General features: G+C 47.0%; 2 protein-coding genes across 2 annotated transcripts; both read right to left on the bottom strand.

Annotated features, from left to right (window-relative positions):
• Nucleotides 1-4,807: 4,807 nt before the first annotated feature.
• On the bottom strand, nt 4,808-5,683 carry LOC120908202 (casein kinase I-like). The gene has a single exon (XM_040319157.1). It carries the CDS (start codon nt 5,681-5,683, stop codon nt 4,808-4,810), a length of 876 nt encoding a protein of 291 aa, XP_040175091.1.
• A 4,911-nt stretch (nt 5,684-10,594) lies between these two features.
• On the bottom strand, nt 10,595-11,468 carry LOC120908201 (casein kinase I-like). Its single transcript, XM_040319156.1, has 2 exons — nt 11,021-11,468; nt 10,595-10,845 (listed from the first exon to the last, which is right to left on the bottom strand). Exons 1-2 carry the CDS (start codon nt 11,466-11,468, stop codon nt 10,595-10,597), a joined length of 699 nt encoding a protein of 232 aa, XP_040175090.1.
• Between the last annotated feature and the right edge of the window lie 8,953 nt (nt 11,469-20,421).

Genomic DNA, 20,421 nt, shown 5'->3' with positions numbered 1-20,421 from the left:
AACAGCAGAATCAATTTTTCGCAAAAACACTCGAAAAACCGTTAAAAGTGAGAGCGAGCGAAAACACGTCACCTTGCGTTTACTCGTAGTGAGGATATAACCTGATGCATAAGTGTGGTCTACATATAGCCTTTGGTTGGGTGTTCACATGTGTACTACGATCGAAACAGCAACTTGACAGATTACGCATTTTCGGCTGGTAACCATCTAGTTACCTGTGGTGTGTGGGTTTTGGAAAACGCATCCAAGTGTTGTTACATTTCCAGGTCCGATTTTGGTTCATTTCGTCGTACCGGTGTCCTGGCCTGGCGTAGCCTGTGCGAGTTCTGTGCAGATCCTGTGTCGCGTCCTGTGCTTCTTTTATTGGGGTTTTCTTTTACGGCTTTTTTGTACGGGTAAAAGTGATAAGGTTTTCTGGGACAGTGGCGCTCAGCATCGTTCCCTTCATCCTGTAACAACCGGTAGGCATTTGTTTACATCGTTTAAATAATGTTTTGTTGTAATTTCAGTCCGTGGAGATGAAAAGCCAGACCAACAGCCAGCAGCTGTATCACACCCGCCACCGTGCGTCTCCATGAGAATGCGTCAAAGTGGTGGACGCTTTTATCTCCGAAACAGGATCAACATCAAAGCATCAACCGGCGGCAGAATTTAAAAAAGAACTTATTACCCAGGCTGGATGGACGCAAGCCTTTAAAGTATGAATGCAAAAGTATTGAAAACCTCGCCCGGATTGGAACATTAGAGAACTAAAAAACATGAAATTGGTTTGTGAACATTAACATTTAATCGCGTAGCGAAAACGTTTACTTTTTTTGCAGTGAGAGTCTTCCAAACACGCGGATGTGTGCCTTTGATGGAAACGGTTTATTGCGCGGATTCTAAATACACCTCGTAAAATGGTACCCGTTTTTGGTCGCGATGTCGAGATGCCGCCGAGATATGAAGCGTGCGAATTTGCGAATTGCGATGGCGAGAAATCACCCGATCGCGCACGAATCGCGCAGCTCATTCGCCTCCTCGAACACGAACCAATGTCCCAATGTCCAGCGTCATCTATCGGCGAGATTTAGTACTATTCAGAACCGCTGCATCTTTTACTATCAACCGAAGCTCTACGCAAGGTGGATGCAATCCGAGATCAGGTGAGGACAGATAGAGACGAAGACTAAGAAATCATTAATTTATTTGCTATTTTGTCACCTTTATTCCGCATCATCTACGAGACACATGGACACACGAGGACAATTGCAGTAAGTATTGCCTGATTTTGTATCTCTGATGTTTGTTCAATAAAATGAATAAATACAAAAATGCACTTGCCTATAAGCAAGAAAGAAAGTGTTTTCTGTTTGCTATACTTTTGAAACCAACGGTGTGTAGCGGGTCTAAAATGACACCAAAGTCCCCCAACTATGGCGACCCACCCAAGGTGAATTTAAAACTATCAGGTGGTGGACTCTGGAGTGCATTTTGACAATTCGTCACTTGACGTAAGGTCCCCCAGGATTCAAACTTTGTTTACATGAATTAAATTTGTTCATATAATTTATCTACCCCATTTTTTCGAATAAATATTCTTTAAAAATATATGTTGGACTTGGTGAGTATTTCTTATTTAACATTGAAACATACATTAAAGTGTGTTATTTTGTGTTATTCTGTGAATTTATTCTAGAATTCTTTGTGTTTTCGACATTTTTGATGACAAAAATTAAGAAATCATTATTTTTTTTCAATTTTTACATTAATTCCTCATTATCTACGAGCCGCATGGCCGGAATTTACTTGAGATTAGAACTCATGCTAGCATGATTTTAAATTTCGTGCATAAACAAACCATCAAATCTTTTGTTAATATATTACGTTTTTTCGATAAAATCAATAGACACACTAAAATGCACCTAATAACAAATCGAAATCTGTTATATTTGCTAAGCTTTGTGTGCGGAAACCAATGGTCAACGGTTCTAAAATGACGTAAAGTCCCTCAACTATGGCGACCCCCCAAAGGCCCCCCTAATCCACCACCTGATATTTTTAATCCACCTTGGCTACAACGGGACAAGTTCAACAACAACTGTCATCGTTTTTTCCCGATTCACTTTACACTTTCCGTGATCACATGCGCTTTCCGTGATCACATGCGCTTTCCGTGCTCAGATGCGCTCGTGCGCGGCCGTGTAGCGGTGGAGTAATTGCGCGATGGGTGTTGTGGATCGTACGTACTGCTGCTGCCGCTGGAATTGTCGTAAGGATGGCTGCTACCGGTGGCATTCGGCCGTCATAGCAGCTGCTCATAGACACCGCTGTGCTGCTGCAGGATGCCCTAGTCCCGGGAACGTCGACGCTGCCTTTCCCGCTGCTTGTGTGTTTGGTGGTGCATACTATCTCACCACCCGGTATCGTCACTCGCCTGATGGTGTTTCCCTTTTGTGTCCCGTAAACAGCCCATCCCAACATCGTCCTCACCGCAATCGGTCACCCAGATTGAGGCTCCAGCGGTGGAAGTAGTAGGAGCACATTCTCCAAGCCTGATGTTCCGCTGGCCGATCCTGTAAGTAATCATTCGAACTTGTCAGTGTGGGATAATGAATATTTTGTTGTGGCAAACTTAGCTGTTGAAACCGTCGCCGTGAACGACCGCTCTCCCCCGCGTGCAGCAATCTCCAGGCTCCAGGTCAAACGTGAAGCTGAAACGTCGCCTTGCGTTTCACGTTGGCCGTCCACTGCAACTCAAGTGGGGGCCCGGCTGGCCCTTCAATCTGATACTCGCTGCTAGGGTAACTTCAGCGTCAATGATGATCCTTCATCCAGAAATTGCGTGCGTGTCTCGCACTCGCTTGTTCAACGCTTGCACAACCCGGGCCACAGGACACAGGAGAATCTCGATCGACAAGGCTTTGTTACGTGGTTTGCGGCACAGCTTCATCTGCGTTACAGTCTCAATACGTTCCATGGGAGACATGCGCTTCGCATCATTCTCTTAGCGCATGATCCGTGTTCGATCCAACGAAGGTAGGGAGTTTCAATTTGCGATGGCGAGAAACCCGATCGCGCACGAATCGCGCAGCTCATTCGCCTCCTCGAACACGAACCATCTGAATTTAGCATCATCTATCGGTTATGTTTTGCATTTCCCAATCAACTCTGGGGCTGTTTTGGACCCATAACCTTTCTCCATTTCGTGATTGTTCTGCAGTTTGTGGCAACCGTTCTTCCTTCCGTCAGTTCCGTGAATGCCTGTTTGGCACTTTCAATGAAGGCTTCTGTAATCCAATCTGTGTGTGATGATATGTGAGAAAGAAAGCTGCCCGCTTTTGCAGAACAGTGATGGAGTAGGACTGGACTATAAAGGCCCCGATAGAATGCCTCAGAGCAGTACGGTAAAGAGGAGCCAGAGACTTTCGAAGACACTATTTCTATTCGATAAAATATTTTTGGAACAACCCAAGCTTTAAGGTTGTTTGGTGTGAAATATTTTACATTTCCCTGATATTTCGTTTTAGTTGTCCATTTTTGTAGGCCATTGATTCCGGACTGAACTTCTTTCCTCTACATTCGGTTGCAGATGTGGACATCGCTACTAAACCGGGGTAAGAATGCTTCAGACAAATGGCGAGTAGCAGCAAATGAATTATCTCGATTATCTAAGCGTCGACGGAGAAACGTTCTCTTCCGCTACACGCATTCAAATCTCGATGTAAATTGAAGTGTTCGATGGCTTTTTCCATCACGAATCACATGTGAAACCGAATCACAAAAATTCGGTTCATTTTCCGGAGGCCGTTTTCAAATGACAGCCCGTGGCGCGTTCTGCAGAAGGACTTTGACTCCGATTTTGAGTAACGAGTGTTGATCGTACCTACGCAAATGGTCGTACCAAATTTGGTCTACTAGCCGCGCCCTATCCAACGAGGGATAACAATGGATCCGGGAAGGGGGAAAAAACATTCCCACACCTGTGTGTAAAACGGTGAAAATTTCACACAAAATCACGTTTTTTGACTGGAAGAGTCGAGCTGAGTGGTTCCTAGGAGGACACGCTTGTGAGACAAAAGTTGCACAACTTGTACCGACGCGTCTGTCGCTGCCTGATATAGCTTTGTATTAGCATCCGTTCGAAAGCAATTTGACCTTTTTCCTTCCTGCAATATGGAACAGGGAGGGCGGGAGGAGGGGCAATACCCCACCGTCGGATAGTACTTGGCGAGAGCTTTCCTTCGAAGCCCCGCACGCACGCCCTTATATAAGCTCGCGTTCGAAAGCTATGCTCATGTAAAGGTGGCCTATCAAAATTTGTGTTCGTGGATCGGCGTCGGCAGTGGAAAACATCCCCACAATGTACGTTTGAAGTTGATGCTATCCGGCGAGAAAGAGTGGAAAATTGCAATCATTGCAAACTCGAAAATTAACTCGTTTTATATAGGCATTTGTACATTTCAATTTATTCCAATGCTACACGTGTATTTTTACATGGCCTCAATCTTACACTAAAATACAATAAATACATATTTATTTCCCTTCAACCCCCATAGCATCAAATGTACGTGTAGCTCCGTTGAGCAAACGCTTGGTGTCCCACTGACCGTCCTCTTTGGTTAGGCCGCTGGTGAGTCTGACAACACCAGAGGCCAACATCCAGTGGCGCCACGAGGAGGCAGAGGATCGGATTTGGCCACCGTCCCAGCATCGGGCTGTTCCTTCACGGCGCCTTATACTGGGGTGACTTACACGTCACTTTACGAAAGCTGGAACGAAGAGAGAGAGAGAGAAAGAGAAAGAAGAAAAGAAATTAGGTGCTGGTTTAGCAGCCAAACCGGTTCCAATCGAAATGCAAATCGTGCTGCATGGAATGTTGGCGCAGCAGATTCCGGAACATCCGCTTCAGCTCGGTATAGTCCGGCGCGTCGCAGAATTCCATCTGCAACGCGTACTCGGTCAACCGCTGAAACTCAGCCGGCAGTCCTCTACACAGCTCGCTAGGCGTAATGCGCAACTTCAGAAGCAGTGCCTCGTCCGGATCAAATCGCTCCTCGGTACCATACCACGGTAGGCCTCCGCGGAGCAAAAACACCAGCATGTAGGCGAGTGACAAAATGTCATCTCGCCTGCTCGGTGTATACTCCAGATGAGCGAACACTGGTGCAAACTCGATCGTTCCGGCGAACGGGAAAAACGCATCCTGCGCTATGTGTTCCCCCGTGCGTGGGTGCCGATACGGCTCGGCAAGACCGAAGTCGATCAAGTGCAGCGTCTTGCGGGTCGTTCCGCGACCCAGCAGGACATTGTCCGGCTTCAGGTCGCGGTGAACGTACCCCAGCTCGTGGAATGTTTCCAGCCTGTCGAGCAGTTGCAGCGCTAGCTGCGAAACCGTCTTCAGACCGAAGCGTCCTCCGCACAAGTTCAGTAAGTCCTGCAGTGATGGCCCCAGGCGCTCCAAAACCAGCACGTCGCGTTTGCGATACGTACCGGCGTCGATGAGTCTGGGCCATCCACGAGCCTTCGGCAGCCGCGCATAGATCCGGCGCTCCGTGGCGAGCAGGAGCCGGTCCACCTCTTTGCTGGCCATTTTCATCACCACCGGCTGCTTGGAGCGGGCATGGCTGCCCACCAACACCGTGCCGCAGCCACCAGCATCGAATTCGCCTTCAATCCGATAGGTGGAGAGATTCACCACCATCAAGGACTCCGGCGAACTAGAATTGGGCGCACGTCCTTCTCTAATCGACATGTTCGATTCTCTTTGGCCACCTGCGAAATGTAACTAGAAGCAACAGCAGAATCAATTTTTCGCAAAAACACTCGAAAAAACCGTTAAAAGTGAGAGCGAACGAAAACACGTCACCTTGCGTTTACTCGTAGTGAGGATATAACCTGATGCATAAGTGTGGTTTACATATATAGCCTTTGGTTGGGTGATGTTCACATGTGTACTACGATCGAAACAGCAACTTGACAGATTACGCATTTTCGGCTGGTAACCATCTAGTTACCTGTGGTGTGTGGGTTTTGGAAAACGCATCCAAGTGTTGTTACATTTCCAGGTCCGATTTTGGTTCATTTCGTCGTACCGGTGTCCTGGCCTGGCGTAGCCTGTGCGAGTTCTGTGCAGATCCTGTGTCGCGTCCTGTGTGCTTCTTTTATTGGGGTTTTTCTTTTTTACGGCTTTTTTGTACGGGTAAAAGTGATAAGGTTTTCTGGGACAGTGGCGCTCAGCATCGTTCCCTTCATCCTGTAACAACCGGTAGGCATTTGTTTACATCGTTTAAATAATGTTTTGTTGTAATTTCAGTCCGTGGAGATGAAAAGCCAGACCAACAGCCAGCAGCTGTATCACACCCGCCACCGTGCGTCTCCATGAGAATGCGTCAAAGTGGTGGACGCTTTTATCTCCGAAACAGGATCAACATCAAAGCATCAACCGGCGGCAGAATTTAAAAAGAACTTACATATTACCCAGGCTGGATGGACGCAAGCCTTTAAAGTATGAATGCAAAAGTATTGAAAACCTCGCCCGGATTGGAACTTTAGAGAACTAAAAAACATGAAATTGGTTTGTGAACATTAACATTTAATCGCGTAGCGAAAACGTTTACTTTTTTTTTGCAGGGAGAGTCTTCCAAACACGCGGATGTGTGCCTTTGATGGAAACGGTTTATTGCGCGGATTCTAAATACACCTCGTAAAATGGTACCCGTTTTTGGTCGCGATGTCGAGATGCCGCCGAGATATGAAGCGTGCGAATTTGCGAATTGCGATGGCAAGAAATCACCCGATCGCGCACGAATCGCGCAGCTCATTCGCCTCCTCGAACACGAACCAATGTCCCAATGTCCAGCGTCATCTATCGGCGAGATTTAGTACTATTCAGAACCGCTGCATCTTTTACTGTCAACCGAAGCTCTACGCAAGGTGGATGCAATCCGAGATCAGGTGAGGACAGATAGAGACGAAGACTAAGAAATCATTAATTTATTTGCTATTTTCACCTTTATTCCGCATCATCTACGAGACACACATGGACACACGAGGACAATTGCAGTAAGTATTGCCTGATTTTGTATCTCTGATGTTTGTTCAATAAAATGAATAAATACAAAAATGCACTTGCCTATAAGCAAGAAAGAAAATGTTTTCTGTTTGCTATACTTTTGAAACCAACGGTGTGTAGCGGGTCTAAAATGACACCAAAGTCCCCCAACTATGGCGACCCACCCAAGGTGGATTTTAAAAATATCAGGTGGTGGACTCTGGAGTGCATTTTGACAATTCGTCACTTGACGTAAGGTCCCCCAGGATTCAAACTTTGTTTACATGAATTAAATTTGTTCATATAATTTATCTACCCCATTTTTTCGAATAAATATTCTTTAAAAATATATGTTGGACTTTGTGAGTATTTCTTATTTAACATTGAAACATACATTAAAGTGTGTTATTTTGTGTTATTCTGTGAATTTATTCTAGAATTCTTTGTGTTTTCGACATTTTTGATGATAAAAATTAAGAAATCATTATTTTTTTTCAATTTTACATTAATTCCTCATTATCTACGAGCCGCATGGCCGCAATTTACTTGAGATTAGAACTCATGCATGATTTTAAATTTCGTGCATAAACAAATCATCAAATCTTTTGTTAATATATTACGTTTTTTCGATAAAATCAATAGACACACACTAAAATGCACATAATAACAAATCGAAATCTGTTATATTTGCTAAGCTTTGTGTGCGGAAACCAATGGTCAACGGTTCTAAAATGACGTAAAGTCCCTCAACTATGGCGACCCCCAAAGGCCCCCCTAATCCACCACCTGATATTTTGAATCCACCTTGGCTACAACGGGACAAGTTCAACAACAACTGTCATCGTTTTTCCCGATTCACTTTACACTTTCCGTGATCACATGCGCTTTCCGTGATCACATGCGCTTTCCGTGCTCAGATGCGCTTTTCCGTGCGCGGCCGTGTAGCGGTGGAGTAATTGCGCGATGGGTGTTGTGGATCGTACGTACTGCTGCTGCCGCTGGAATTGTCGTAAGGATGGCTGCTACCGGTGGCATTCGGCCGTCATAGCAGCTGCTCATAGACACCGCTGTGCTGCTGCAGGATGCCCTAGTCCCGGGAACGTCGACGCTGCCTTTCCCGCTGCTTGTGTGTTTGGTGGTGCATACTATCTCACCACCCGGTATCGTCACTCGCCTGATGGTGTTTCCCTTTTGTGTCCCGTAAACAGCCCATCCCAACATCGTCCTCACCGCAATCGGTCACCCAGATTGAGGCTCCAGCGGTGGAAGTAGTAGGAGCACATTCTCCAAGCCTGATGTTCCGCTGGCCGATCCTGTAAGTAATCATTCGAACTTGTCAGTGTGGGATAATGAATATTTTGTTGTGGCAAACTTAGCTGTTGAAACCGTCGCCGTGAACGACCGCTCTCCCCCGCGTGCAGCAATCTCCAGGCTCCAGGTCAAACGTGAAGCTGAAACGTCGCCTTGCGTTTCACGTTGGCCGTCCACTGCAACTCAAGTGGGGGCCCGGCTGGCCCTTCAATCTGATACTCGCTGCTAGGGTAACTTCAGCGTCAATGATGATCCTTCATCCAGAAATTGCGTGCGTGTCTCGCACTCGCTTGTTCAACGCTTGCACAACCCGGGCCACAGGACACAGGAGAATCTCGATCGACAAGGCTTTGTTACGTGGTTTGCGGCACAGCTTCATCTGCGTTACAGTCTCAATACGTTCCATGGGAGACATGCGCTTCGCATCGTTCTCTTAGCGTATGATCCGTGTTCGATCCAACGAAGGTAGGGAGTTTCAATTTGCGATGGCGAGAAACCCGATCGCGCACGAATCGCGCAGCTCATTCGCCTCCTCGAACACGAACCATCTGAATTTAGCATCATCTATCGGTTATGTTTTGCATTTCCCAATCAACTCTGGGGCTGTTTTGGACCCATAACCTTTCTCCATTTCGTGATTGTTCTGCAGTTTGTGGCAACCGTTCTTCCTTCCGTCAGTTCCGTGAATGCCTGTTTGGCACTTTCAATGAAGGCTTCTGTAATCCAATCTGTGTGTGATGATATGTGAGAAAGAAAGCTGCCCGCTTTTGCAGAACAGTGATGGAGTAGGACTGGACTATAAAGGCCCCGATAGAATGCCTCAGAGCAGTACGGTAAAGAGGAGCCAGAGACTTTCGAAGACACTATTTCTATTCGATAAAATATTTTTGGAACAACCCAAGCTTTAAGGTTGTTTGGTGTGAAATATTTTACATTTCCCTGATATTTCGTTTTAGTTGTCCATTTTTGTAGGCCATTGATTCCGGACTGAACTTCTTTCCTCTACATTCGGTTGCAGATGTGGACATCGCTACTAAACCGGGGTAAGAATGCTTCAGACAAATGGCGAGTAGCAGCAAATGAATTATCTCGATTATCTAAGCGTCGACGGAGAAACGTTCTCTTCCGCTACACGCATTCAAATCTCGATGTAAATTGAAGTGTTCGATGGCTTTTTCCATCACGAATCACATGTGAAACCGAATCACAAAAATTCGGTTCATTTTCCGGAGGCCGTTTTCAAATGACAGCCCGTGGCGCGTTCTGCAGAAGGACTTTGACTCCGATTTTGAGTAACGAGTGTTGATCGTACCTACGCAAATGGTCGTACCAAATTTGGTCTACTAGCCGCGCCCTATCCATCGAGGGATAACAATGGATCCGGGAAGGGGGAAAAAACATTCCCACACCTGTGTGTAAAACGGTGAAAATTTCACACAAAATCACGTTTTTGACTGGAAGAGTCGAGCTGAGTGGTTCCTAGGAGGACACGCTTGTGAGACAAAAGTTGCACAACTTGTACCGACGCGTCTGTCGCTGCCTGATATAGCTTTGTATTAGCATCCGTTCGAAAGCAATTTGACCTTTTTCCTTCCTGCAATATGGAACAGGGAGGGCGGGAGGAGGGGCAATACCCCACCGTCGGATAGTACTTGGCGAGAGCTTTCCTTCGAAGCCCCGCACGCACGCCCTTATATAAGCTCGCGTTCGAAAGCTATGCTCATGTAAAGGTGGCCTATCAAAATTTGTGTTCGTGGATCGGCGTCGGCAGTGGAAAACATCCCCACAATGTACGTTTGAAGTTGATGCTATCCGGCGAGAAAGAGTGGAAAATTGCAATCATTGCAAACTCGAAAATTAACTCGTTTTATATAGGCATTTGTACATTTCAATTTATTCCAATGCTACACGTGTATTTTTACATGGCCTCAATCTTACACTAAAGTACAATAAATACATATTTATTTCCCTTCAACCCCATAGCATCAAATGTACGTGTAGCTCCGTTGAGCAAACGCTTGGTGTCCCACTGACCGTCCTCTTTGGTTAGGCCGCTGGTGAGTCTGACAACACCAGAGGCCAACATCCAGTGGCGCCACGAGGAGGCAGAGGATCGGATTTGGCCACCGTCCCAGCATCGGGCTGTTCCTTCACGGCGCCTTATACTGGGGTGACTTACACGTCACTTTACGAAAGCTGGAACGAAGAGAGAGAGAGAAAGAGAAAGAAGAAAAGAAATTAGGTGCTGGTTTAGCAGCCAAACCGGTTCCAATCGAAATGCAAATCGTGCTGCATGGAATGTTGGCGCAGCAGATTCCGGAACATCCGCTTCAGCTCGGTATAGTCCGGCGCGTCGCAGAATTCCATCTGCAACGCGTACTCGGTCAACCGCTGAAACTCAGCCGGCAGTCCTCTACACAGCTCGCTAGGCGTAATGCGCAACTTCAGAAGCAGTGCCTCGTCCGGATCAAATCGCTCCTCGGTACCATACCACGGTAGGCCTCCGCGGAGCAAAACACCAGCATGTAGGCGAGTGACAAAATGTCATCTCGCCTGCTCGGTGTATACTCCAGATGAGCGAACACTGGTGCAAACTCGATCGTTCCGGCGAACGGGAAAAACGCATCCTGCGCTATGTGTTCCCCGTGCGTGGGTGCCGATACGGCTCGGCAAGACCGAAGTCGATCAAGTGCAGCGTCTTGCGGGTCGTTCCGCGACCCAGCAGGACATTGTCCGGCTTCAGGTCGCGGTGAACGTACCCCAGCTCGTGGAATGTTTCCAGCCTGTCGAGCAGTTGCAGCGCTAGCTGCGAAACCGTCTTCAGACCGAAGCGTCCTCCGCACAAGTTCAGTAAGTCCTGCAGTGATGGCCCCAGGCGCTCCAAAACCAGCACGTCGCGTTTGCGATACGTACCGGCGTCGATGAGTCTGGGCCATCCACGAGCCTTCGGCAGCCGCGCATAGATCCGGCGCTCCGTGGCGAGCAGGAGCCGGTCCACCTCTTTGCTGGCCATTTTCATCACCACCGGCTGCTTGGAGCGGGCATGGCTGCCCACCAACACCGTGCCGCAGCCACCAGCATCGAATTCGCCTTCAATCCGATAGGTGGAGAGATTCACCACCATCAAGGACTCCGGCGAACTAGAATTGGGCGCACGTCCTTCTCTAATCGACATGTTCGATTCTCTTTGGCCACCTGCGAAATGTAACTGGAAGCAACAGCAGAATCAATTTTTCGCAAAAACACTCGAAAAACCGTTAAAAGTGAGAGCGAACGAAAACACGTCACCTTGCGTTTACTCGTAGTGAGGATATAACCTGATGCATAAGTGTGGTCTACATATATAGCCTTTGGTTGGGTGATGTTCACATGTGTACTACGATCGAAACAGCAACTTGACAGATTACGCATTTTCGGCTGGTAACCATCTAGTTACCTGTGGTGTGTGGGTTTTGGAAAACGCATCCAAGTGTTGTTACATTTCCAGGTCCGATTTTGGTTCATTTCGTCGTACCGGTGCCCTGGCCTGGCGTGGCCTGTGCGAGTTCTGTGCAGATCCTGTGTCGCGTCCTGTGTGCTTCTTTTATTGGGGTTTTCTTTTTACGGCTTTTTTGTACGGGTAAAAGTGATAAGGTTTTCTGGGACAGTGGCGCTCAGCATCGTTCCCTTCATCCTGTAACAACCGGTAGGCATTTGTTTACATCGTTTAAATAATGTTTTGTTGTAATTTCAGTCCGTGGAGATGAAAAGCCAGACCAACAGCCAGCAGCTGTATCACACCCGCCACCGTGCGTCTCCATGAGAATGCGTCAAAGTGGTGGACGCTTTTATCTCCGAAACAGGATCAACATCAAAGCATCAACCGGCGGCAGAATTTAAAAAGAACTTACATATTACCCAGGCTGGATGGACGCAAGCCTTTAAAGTATGAATGCAAAAGTATTGAAAACCTCGCCCGGATTGGAACTTTAGAGAACTAAAAAACATGAAATTGGTTTGTGAACATTAACATTTAATCGCGTAGCGAAAACGTTTACTTTTTTTGCAGTGAGAGTCTTCCAAACACGCGGATGTGTGCCTTTGATGGAAACGGTTTATTGCGCGGATTCTAAATACACCTCGTAAAATGGTACCCGTTTTTGGTCGCGATGTCGAGATGCCGCCGAGATATGAAGCGTGCGAATTTGCGAATTGCGATGGCAAGAAATCACCCGATCGCGCACGAATCGCGCAGCTCATTCGCCTCCTCGAACACGAACCAATGTCCCAATGTCCAGCGTCATCTATCGGCGAGATTTAGTACTATTCAGAACCGCTGCATCTTTTACTGTCAACCGAAGCTCTACGCAAGGTGGATGCAATCCGAGATCAGGTGAGGACAGATAGAGACGAAGACTAAGAAATCATTAATTTATTTGCTATTTTCACCTTTATTCCGCATCATCTACGAGACACACATGGACACACGAGGACAATTGCAGTAAGTATTGCCTGATTTTGTATCTCTGATGTTTGTTCAATAAAATGAATAAATACAAAATGCACTTGCCTATAAGCAAGAAAGAAAATGTTTTCTGTTTGCTATACTTTTGAAACCAACGGTGTGTAGCGGGTCTAAAATGACACCAAAGTCCCCCAACTATGGCGACCCACCCAAGGTGGATTTTAAAAATATCAGGTGGTGGACTCTGGAGTGCATTTTGACAATTCGTCACTTGACGTAAGGTCCCCAGGATTCAAACTTTGTTTACATGAATTAAATTTGTTCATATAATTTATCTACCCCATTTTTTCGAATAAATATTCTTTAAAAATATATGTTGGACTTTGTGAGTATTTCTTATTTAACATTGAAACATACATTAAAGTGTGTTATTTTGTGTTATTCTGTGAATTTATTCTAGAATTCTTTGTGTTTTCGACATTTTTGATGATAAAAATTAAGAAATCATTATTTTTTTCAATTTTTACATTAATTCCTCATTATCTACGAGCCGCATGGCCGCAATTTACTTGAGATTAGAACTCATGCATGATTTTAAATTTCGTGCATAAACAAATCATCAAATCTTTTGTTAATATATTACGTTTAATTCGAAATCTGTTATATTTGCTAAGCTTTGTGTGCGGAAACCAATGGTCAACGGTTCTAAAATGACGTAAAGTCCCTCAACTATGGCGACCCCCAAAGGCCCCCTAATCCACCACCTGATATTTTGAATCCACCTTGGCTACAACGGGACAAGTTCAACAACAACTGTCATCGTTTTTCCCGATTCACTTTACACTTTCCGTGATCACATGCGCTTTCCGTGATCACATGCGCTTTCCGTGCTCAGATGCGCTTTCCGTGCGCGGCCGTGTAGCGGTGGAGTAATTGCGCGATGGGTGTTGTGGATCGTACGTACTGCTGCTGCCGCTGGAATTGTCGTAAGGATGGCTGCTACCGGTGGCATTCGGCCGTCATAGCAGCTGCTCATAGACACCGCTGTGCTGCTGCAGGATGCCCTAGTCCCGGGAACGTCGACGCTGCCTTTCCCGCTGCTTGTGTGTTTGGTGGTGCATACTATCTCACCACCCGGTATCGTCACTCGCCTGATGGTGTTTCCCTTTTGTGTCCCGTAAACAGCCCATCCCAACATCGTCCTCACCGCAATCGGTCACCCAGATTGAGGCTCCAGCGGTGGAAGTAGTAGGAGCACATTCTCCAAGCCTGATGTTCCGCTGGCCGATCCTGTAAGTAATCATTCGAACTTGTCAGTGTGGGATAATGAATATTTTGTTGTGGCAAACTTAGCTGTTGAAACCGTCGCCGTGAACGACCGCTCTCCCCCGCGTGCAGCAATCTCCAGGCTCCAGGTCAAACGTGAAGCTGAAACGTCGCCTTGCGTTTCACGTTGGCCGTCCACTGCAACTCAAGTGGGGGCCCGGCTGGCCCTTCAATCTGATACTCGCTGCTAGGGTAACTTCAGCGTCAATGATGATCCTTCATCCAGAAATTGCGTGCGTGTCTCGCACTCGCTTGTTCAACGCTTGCACAACCCGGGCCACAGGACACAGGAGAATCTCGATCGACAAGGCTTTGTTACGTGGTTTGCGGCACAGCTTCATCTGCGTTACAGTCTCAATACGTTCCATGGGAGACATGCGCTTCGCATCGTTCTCTTAGCGTATGATCCGTGTTCGATCCAACGAAGGTAGGGAGTTTCAATTTGCGATGGCGAGAAACCCGATCGCGCACGAATCGCGCAGCTCATTCGCCTCCTCGAACACGAACCATCTGAATTTAGCATCATCTATCGGTTATGTTTTGCATTTCCCAATCAACTCTGGGGCTGTTTTGGACCCATAACCTTTCTCCATTTCGTGATTGTTCTGCAGTTTGTGGCAACCGTTCTTCCTTCCGTCAGTTCCGTGAATGCCTGTTTGGCACTTTCAATGAAGGCTTCTGTAATCCAATCTGTGTGTGATGATATGTGAGAAAGAAAGCTGCCCGCTTTTGCAGAACAGTGATGGAGTAGGACTGGACTATAAAGGCCCCGATAGAATGCCTCAGAGCAGTACGGTAAAGAGGAGCCAGAGACTTTCGAAGACACTATTTCTATTCGATAAAATATTTTTGGAACAACCCAAGCTTTAAGGTTGTTTGGTGTGAAATATTTTACATTTCCCTGATATTTCGTTTTAGTTGTCCATTTTGTAGGCCATTGATTCCGGACTGAACTTCTTTCCTCTACATTCGGTTGCAGATGTGGACATCGCTACTAAACCGGGGTAAGAATGCTTCAGACAAATGGCGAGTAGCAGCAAATGAATTATCTCGATTATCTAAGCGTCGACGGAGAAACGTTCTCTTCCGCTACACGCATTCAAATCTCGATGTAAATTGAAGTGTTCGATGGCTTTTTCCATCACGAATCACATGTGAAACCGAATCACAAAAATTCGGTTCATTTTCCGGAGGCCGTTTTCAAATGACAGCCCGTGGCGCGTTCTGCAGAAGGACTTTGACTCCGATTTTGAGTAACGAGTGTTGATCGTACCTACGCAAATGGTCGTACCAAATTTGGTCTACTAGCCGCGCCCTATCCATCGAGGGATAACAATGGATCCGGGAAGGGGGAAAAAACATTCCCACACCTGTGTGTAAAACGGTGAAAATTTCACACAAAATCACGTTTTTTGACTGGAAGAGTCGAGCTGAGTGGTTCCTAGGAGGACACGCTTGTGAGACAAAAGTTGCACAACTTGTACCGACGCGTCTGTCGCTGCCTGATATAGCTTTGTATTAGCATCCGTTCGAAAGCAATTTGACCTTTTTCCTTCCTGCAATATGGAACAGGGAGGGCGGGAGGAGGGGCAATACCCCACCGTCGGATAGTACTTGGCGAGAGCTTTCCTTCGAAGCCCCGCACGCACGCCCTTATATAAGCTCGCGTTCGAAAGCTATGCTCATGTAAAGGTGGCCTATCAAAATTTGTGTTCGTGGATCGGCGTCGGCAGTGGAAAACATCCCCACAATGTACGTTTGAAGTTGATGCTATCCGGCGAGAAAGAGTGGAAAATTGCAATCATTGCAAACTCGAAAATTAACTCGTTTTATATAGGCATTTGTACATTTCAATTTATTCCAATGCTACACGTGTATTTTTACATGGCCTCAATCTTACACTAAAATACAATAAATACATATTTATTTCCCTTCAACCCCATAGCATCAAATGTACGTGTAGCTCCGTTGAGCAAACGCTTGGTGTCCCACTGACCGTCCTCTTTGGTTAGGCCGCTGGTGAGTCTGACAACACCAGAGGCCAACATCCAGTGGCGCCACGAGGAGGCAGAGGATCGGATTTGGCCACCGTCCCAGCATCGGGCTGTTCCTTCACGGCGCCTTATACTGGGGTGACTTACACGTCACTTTACGAAAGCTGGAACGAAGAGAGAGAGAGAGAAAGAGAAAGAAGAAAAGAAATTAGGTGCTGGTTTAGCAGCCAAACCGGTTCCAATCGAAATGCAAATCGTGCTGCATGGAATGTTGGCGCAGCAGATTCCGGAACATCCGCTTCAGCTCGGTATAGTCCGGCGCGTCGCAGAATTCCATCTGCAACGCGTACTCGGTCAACCGCTGAAACTCAGCCGGCAGTCCTCTACACAGCTCGCTAGGCGTAATGCGCAACTTCAGAAGCAGTGCCTCGTCCGGATCAAATCGCTCCTCGGTACCATACCACGGTAGGCCTCCGCGGAGCAAAAACACCAGCATGTAGGCGAGTGACAAAATGTCATCTCGCCTGCTCGGTGTATACTCCAGATGAGCGAACACTGGTGCAAACTCGATCGTTCCGGCGAACGGGAAAAACGCATCCTGCGCTATGTGTTCCCCGTGCGTGGGTGCCGATACGGCTCGGCAAGACCGAAGTCGATCAAGTGCAGCGTCTTGCGGGTCGTTCCGCGACCCAGCAGGACATTGTCCGGCTTCAGGTCGCGGTGAACGTACCCCAGCTCGTGGAATGTTTCCAGCCTGTCGAGCAGTTGCAGCGCTAGCTGCGAAACCGTCTTCAGACCGAAGCGTCCTCCGCACAAGTTCAGTAAGTCCTGCAGTGATGGCCCCAGGCGCTCCAAAACCAGCACGTCGCGTTTGCGATACGTACCGGCGTCGATGAGTCTGGGCCATCCACGAGCCTTCGGCAGCCGCGCATAGATCCGGCGCTCCGTGGCGAGCAGGAGCCGGTCCACCTCTTTGCTGGCCATTTTCATCACCACCGGCTGCTTGGAGCGGGCATGGCTGCCCACCAACACCGTGCCGCAGCCACCAGCATCGAATTCGCCTTCAATCCGATAGGTGGAGAGATTCACCACCATCAAGGACTCCGGCGAACTAGAATTGGGCGCACGTCCTTCTCTAATCGACATGTTCGATTCTCTTTGGCCACCTGCGAAATGTAACTGGAAGCAACAGCAGAATCAATTTTTCGCAAAAACACTCGAAAAACCGTTAAAAGTGAGAGCGAACGAAAACACGTCACCTTGCGTTTACTCGTAGTGAGGATATAACCTGATGCATAAGTGTGGTCTACATATATAGCCTTTGGTTGGGTGATGTTCACATGTGTACTACGATCGAAACAGCAACTTGACAGATTACGCATTTTCGGCTGGTAACCATCTAGTTACCTGTGGTGTGTGGGTTTTGGAAAACGCATCCAAGTGTTGTTACATTTCCAGGTCCGATTTTGGTTCATTTCGTCGTACCGGTGCCCTGGCCTGGCGTGGCCTGTGCGAGTTCTGTGCAGATCCTGTGTCGCGTCCTGTGGGGTGCTTCTTTTCTTGGCGCTCAGGTTTCCTGTTTTTGTTTACATCGTTTAAATAATGTTTTGTTGTAATTTCAGTCCGTGGAGATGAAAAGCCAGACCAACAGCCAGCAGCTGTATCACACCCGCCACCGTGCGTCTCCATGAGAATGCGTCAAAGTGGTGGACGCTTTTATCTCCGAAACAGGATCAACATCAAAGCATCAACCGGCGGCAGAATTTAAAAAGAACTTACATATTACCCAGGCTGGATGGACGCAAGCCTTTAAAGTATGAATGCAAAAGTATTGAAAACCTCGCCCGGATTGGAACTTTAGAGAACTAAAAAAACATGAAATTGGTTTGTGAACATTAACACTTTTGCAGTGAGAGTCTTCCAAACACGCGGATGTGTGCCTTTGATGGAAACGGTTTATTGCGCGGATTCTAAATACACCTCGTAAAATGGTACCCGTTTTTGGTCGCGATGTCGAGATGCCGCCGAGATATGAAGCGTGCGAATTTGCGAATTGCGATGGCAAGAAATCACCCGATCGCGCACGAATCGCGCAGCTCATTCGCCTCCTCGAACACGAACCAATGTCCCAATGTCCAGCGTCATCTATCGGCGAGATTTAGTACTATTCAGAACCGCTGCATCTTTTACTGTCAACCGAAGCTCTACGCAAGGTGGATGCAATCCGAGATCAGGTGAGGACAGATAGAGACGAAGACTAAGAAATCATTAATTTATTTGCTATTTTCACCTTTATTCCGCATCATCTACGAGACACACATGGACACACGAGGACAATTGCAGTAAGTATTGCCTGATTTTGTATCTCTGATGTTTGTTCAATAAAATGAATAAATACAAAATGCACTTGCCTATAAGCAAGAAAGAAAATGTTTTCTGTTTGCTATACTTTTGAAACCAACGGTGTGTAGCGGGTCTAAAATGACACCAAAGTCCCCCAACTATGGCGACCCACCCAAGGTGGATTTTAAAAATATCAGGTGGTGGACTCTGGAGTGCATTTTGACAATTCGTCACTTGACGTAAGGTCCCCCAGGATTCAAACTTTGTTTACATGAATTAAATTTGTTCATATAATTTATCTACCCCATTTTTTCGAATAAATATTCTTTAAAAATATATGTTGGACTTTGTGAGTATTTCTTATTTAACATTGAAACATACATTAAAGTGTGTTATTTTGTGTTATTCTGTGAATTTATTCTAGAATTCTTTGTGTTTTCGACATTTTTGATGATAAAAATTAAGAAATCATTATTTTTTTCAATTTTACATTAATTCCTCATTATCTACGAGCCGCATGGCCGCAATTTACTTGAGATTAGAACTCATGCATGATTTTAAATTTCGTGCATAAACAAATCATCAAATCTTTTGTTAATATATTACGTTTTTCGATAAAATCAATAGACACACACTAAAATGCACATAATAACAAATCGAAATCTGTTATATTTGCTAAGCTTTGTGTGCGGAAACCAATGGTCAACGGTTCTAAAATGACGTAAAGTCCCTCAACTATGGCGACCCCCAAAGGCCCCCTAATCCACCACCTGATATTTTGAATCCACCTTGGCTACAACGGGACAAGTTCAACAACTGTCATCGTTTTTTTCCCGATTCACTTTACACTTTCCGTGATCACATGCGCTTTCCGTGATCACATGCGCTTTCCGTGCTCAGATGCGCTTTCCGTGCGCGGCCGTGTAGCGGTGGAGTAATTGCGCGATGGGTGTTGTGGATCGTACGTACTGCTGCTGCCGCTGGAATTGTCGTAAGGATGGCTGCTACCGGTGGCATTCGGCCGTCATAGCAGCTGCTCATAGACACCGCTGTGCTGCTGCAGGATGCCCTAGTCCCGGGAACGTCGACGCTGCCTTTCCCGCTGCTTGTGTGTTTGGTGGTGCATACTATCTCACCACCCGGTATCGTCACTCGCCTGATGGTGTTTCCCTTTTGTGTCCCGTAAACAGCCCATCCCAACATCGTCCTCACCGCAATCGGTCACCCAGATTGAGGCTCCAGCGGTGGAAGTAGTAGGAGCACATTCTCCAAGCCTGATGTTCCGCTGGCCGATCCTGTAAGTAATCATTCGAACTTGTCAGTGTGGGATAATGAATATTTTGTTGTGGCAAACTTAGCTGTTGAAACCGTCGCCGTGAACGACCGCTCTCCCCCGCGTGCAGCAATCTCCAGGCTCCAGGTCAAACGTGAAGCTGAAACGTCGCCTTGCGTTTCACGTTGGCCGTCCACTGCAACTCAAGTGGGGGCCCGGCTGGCCCTTCAATCTGATACTCGCTGCTAGGGTAACTTCAGCGTCAATGATGATCCTTCATCCAGAAATTGCGTGCGTGTCTCGCACTCGCTTGTTCAACGCTTGCACAACCCGGGCCACAGGACACAGGAGAATCTCGATCGACAAGGCTTTGTTACGTGGTTTGCGGCACAGCTTCATCTGCGTTACAGTCTCAATACGTTCCATGGGAGACATGCGCTTCGCATCGTTCTCTTAGCGTATGATCCGTGTTCGATCCAACGAAGGTAGGGAGTTTCAATTTGCGATGGCGAGAAACCCGATCGCGCACGAATCGCGCAGCTCATTCGCCTCCTCGAACACGAACCATCTGAATTTAGCATCATCTATCGGTTATGTTTTGCATTTCCCAATCAACTCTGGGGCTGTTTTGGACCCATAACCTTTCTCCATTTCGTGATTGTTCTGCAGTTTGTGGCAACCGTTCTTCCTTCCGTCA

The sequence above is a fragment of the Anopheles arabiensis genome (genome assembly GCF_016920715.1).
Source record: "Anopheles arabiensis isolate DONGOLA chromosome X unlocalized genomic scaffold, AaraD3 X_pericentromeric_contig0035, whole genome shotgun sequence".
Lineage (NCBI taxonomy): Eukaryota > Metazoa > Arthropoda > Insecta > Diptera > Culicidae > Anopheles > Anopheles arabiensis.
This window is presented reverse-complemented; position numbering and strand designations above follow the sequence as displayed.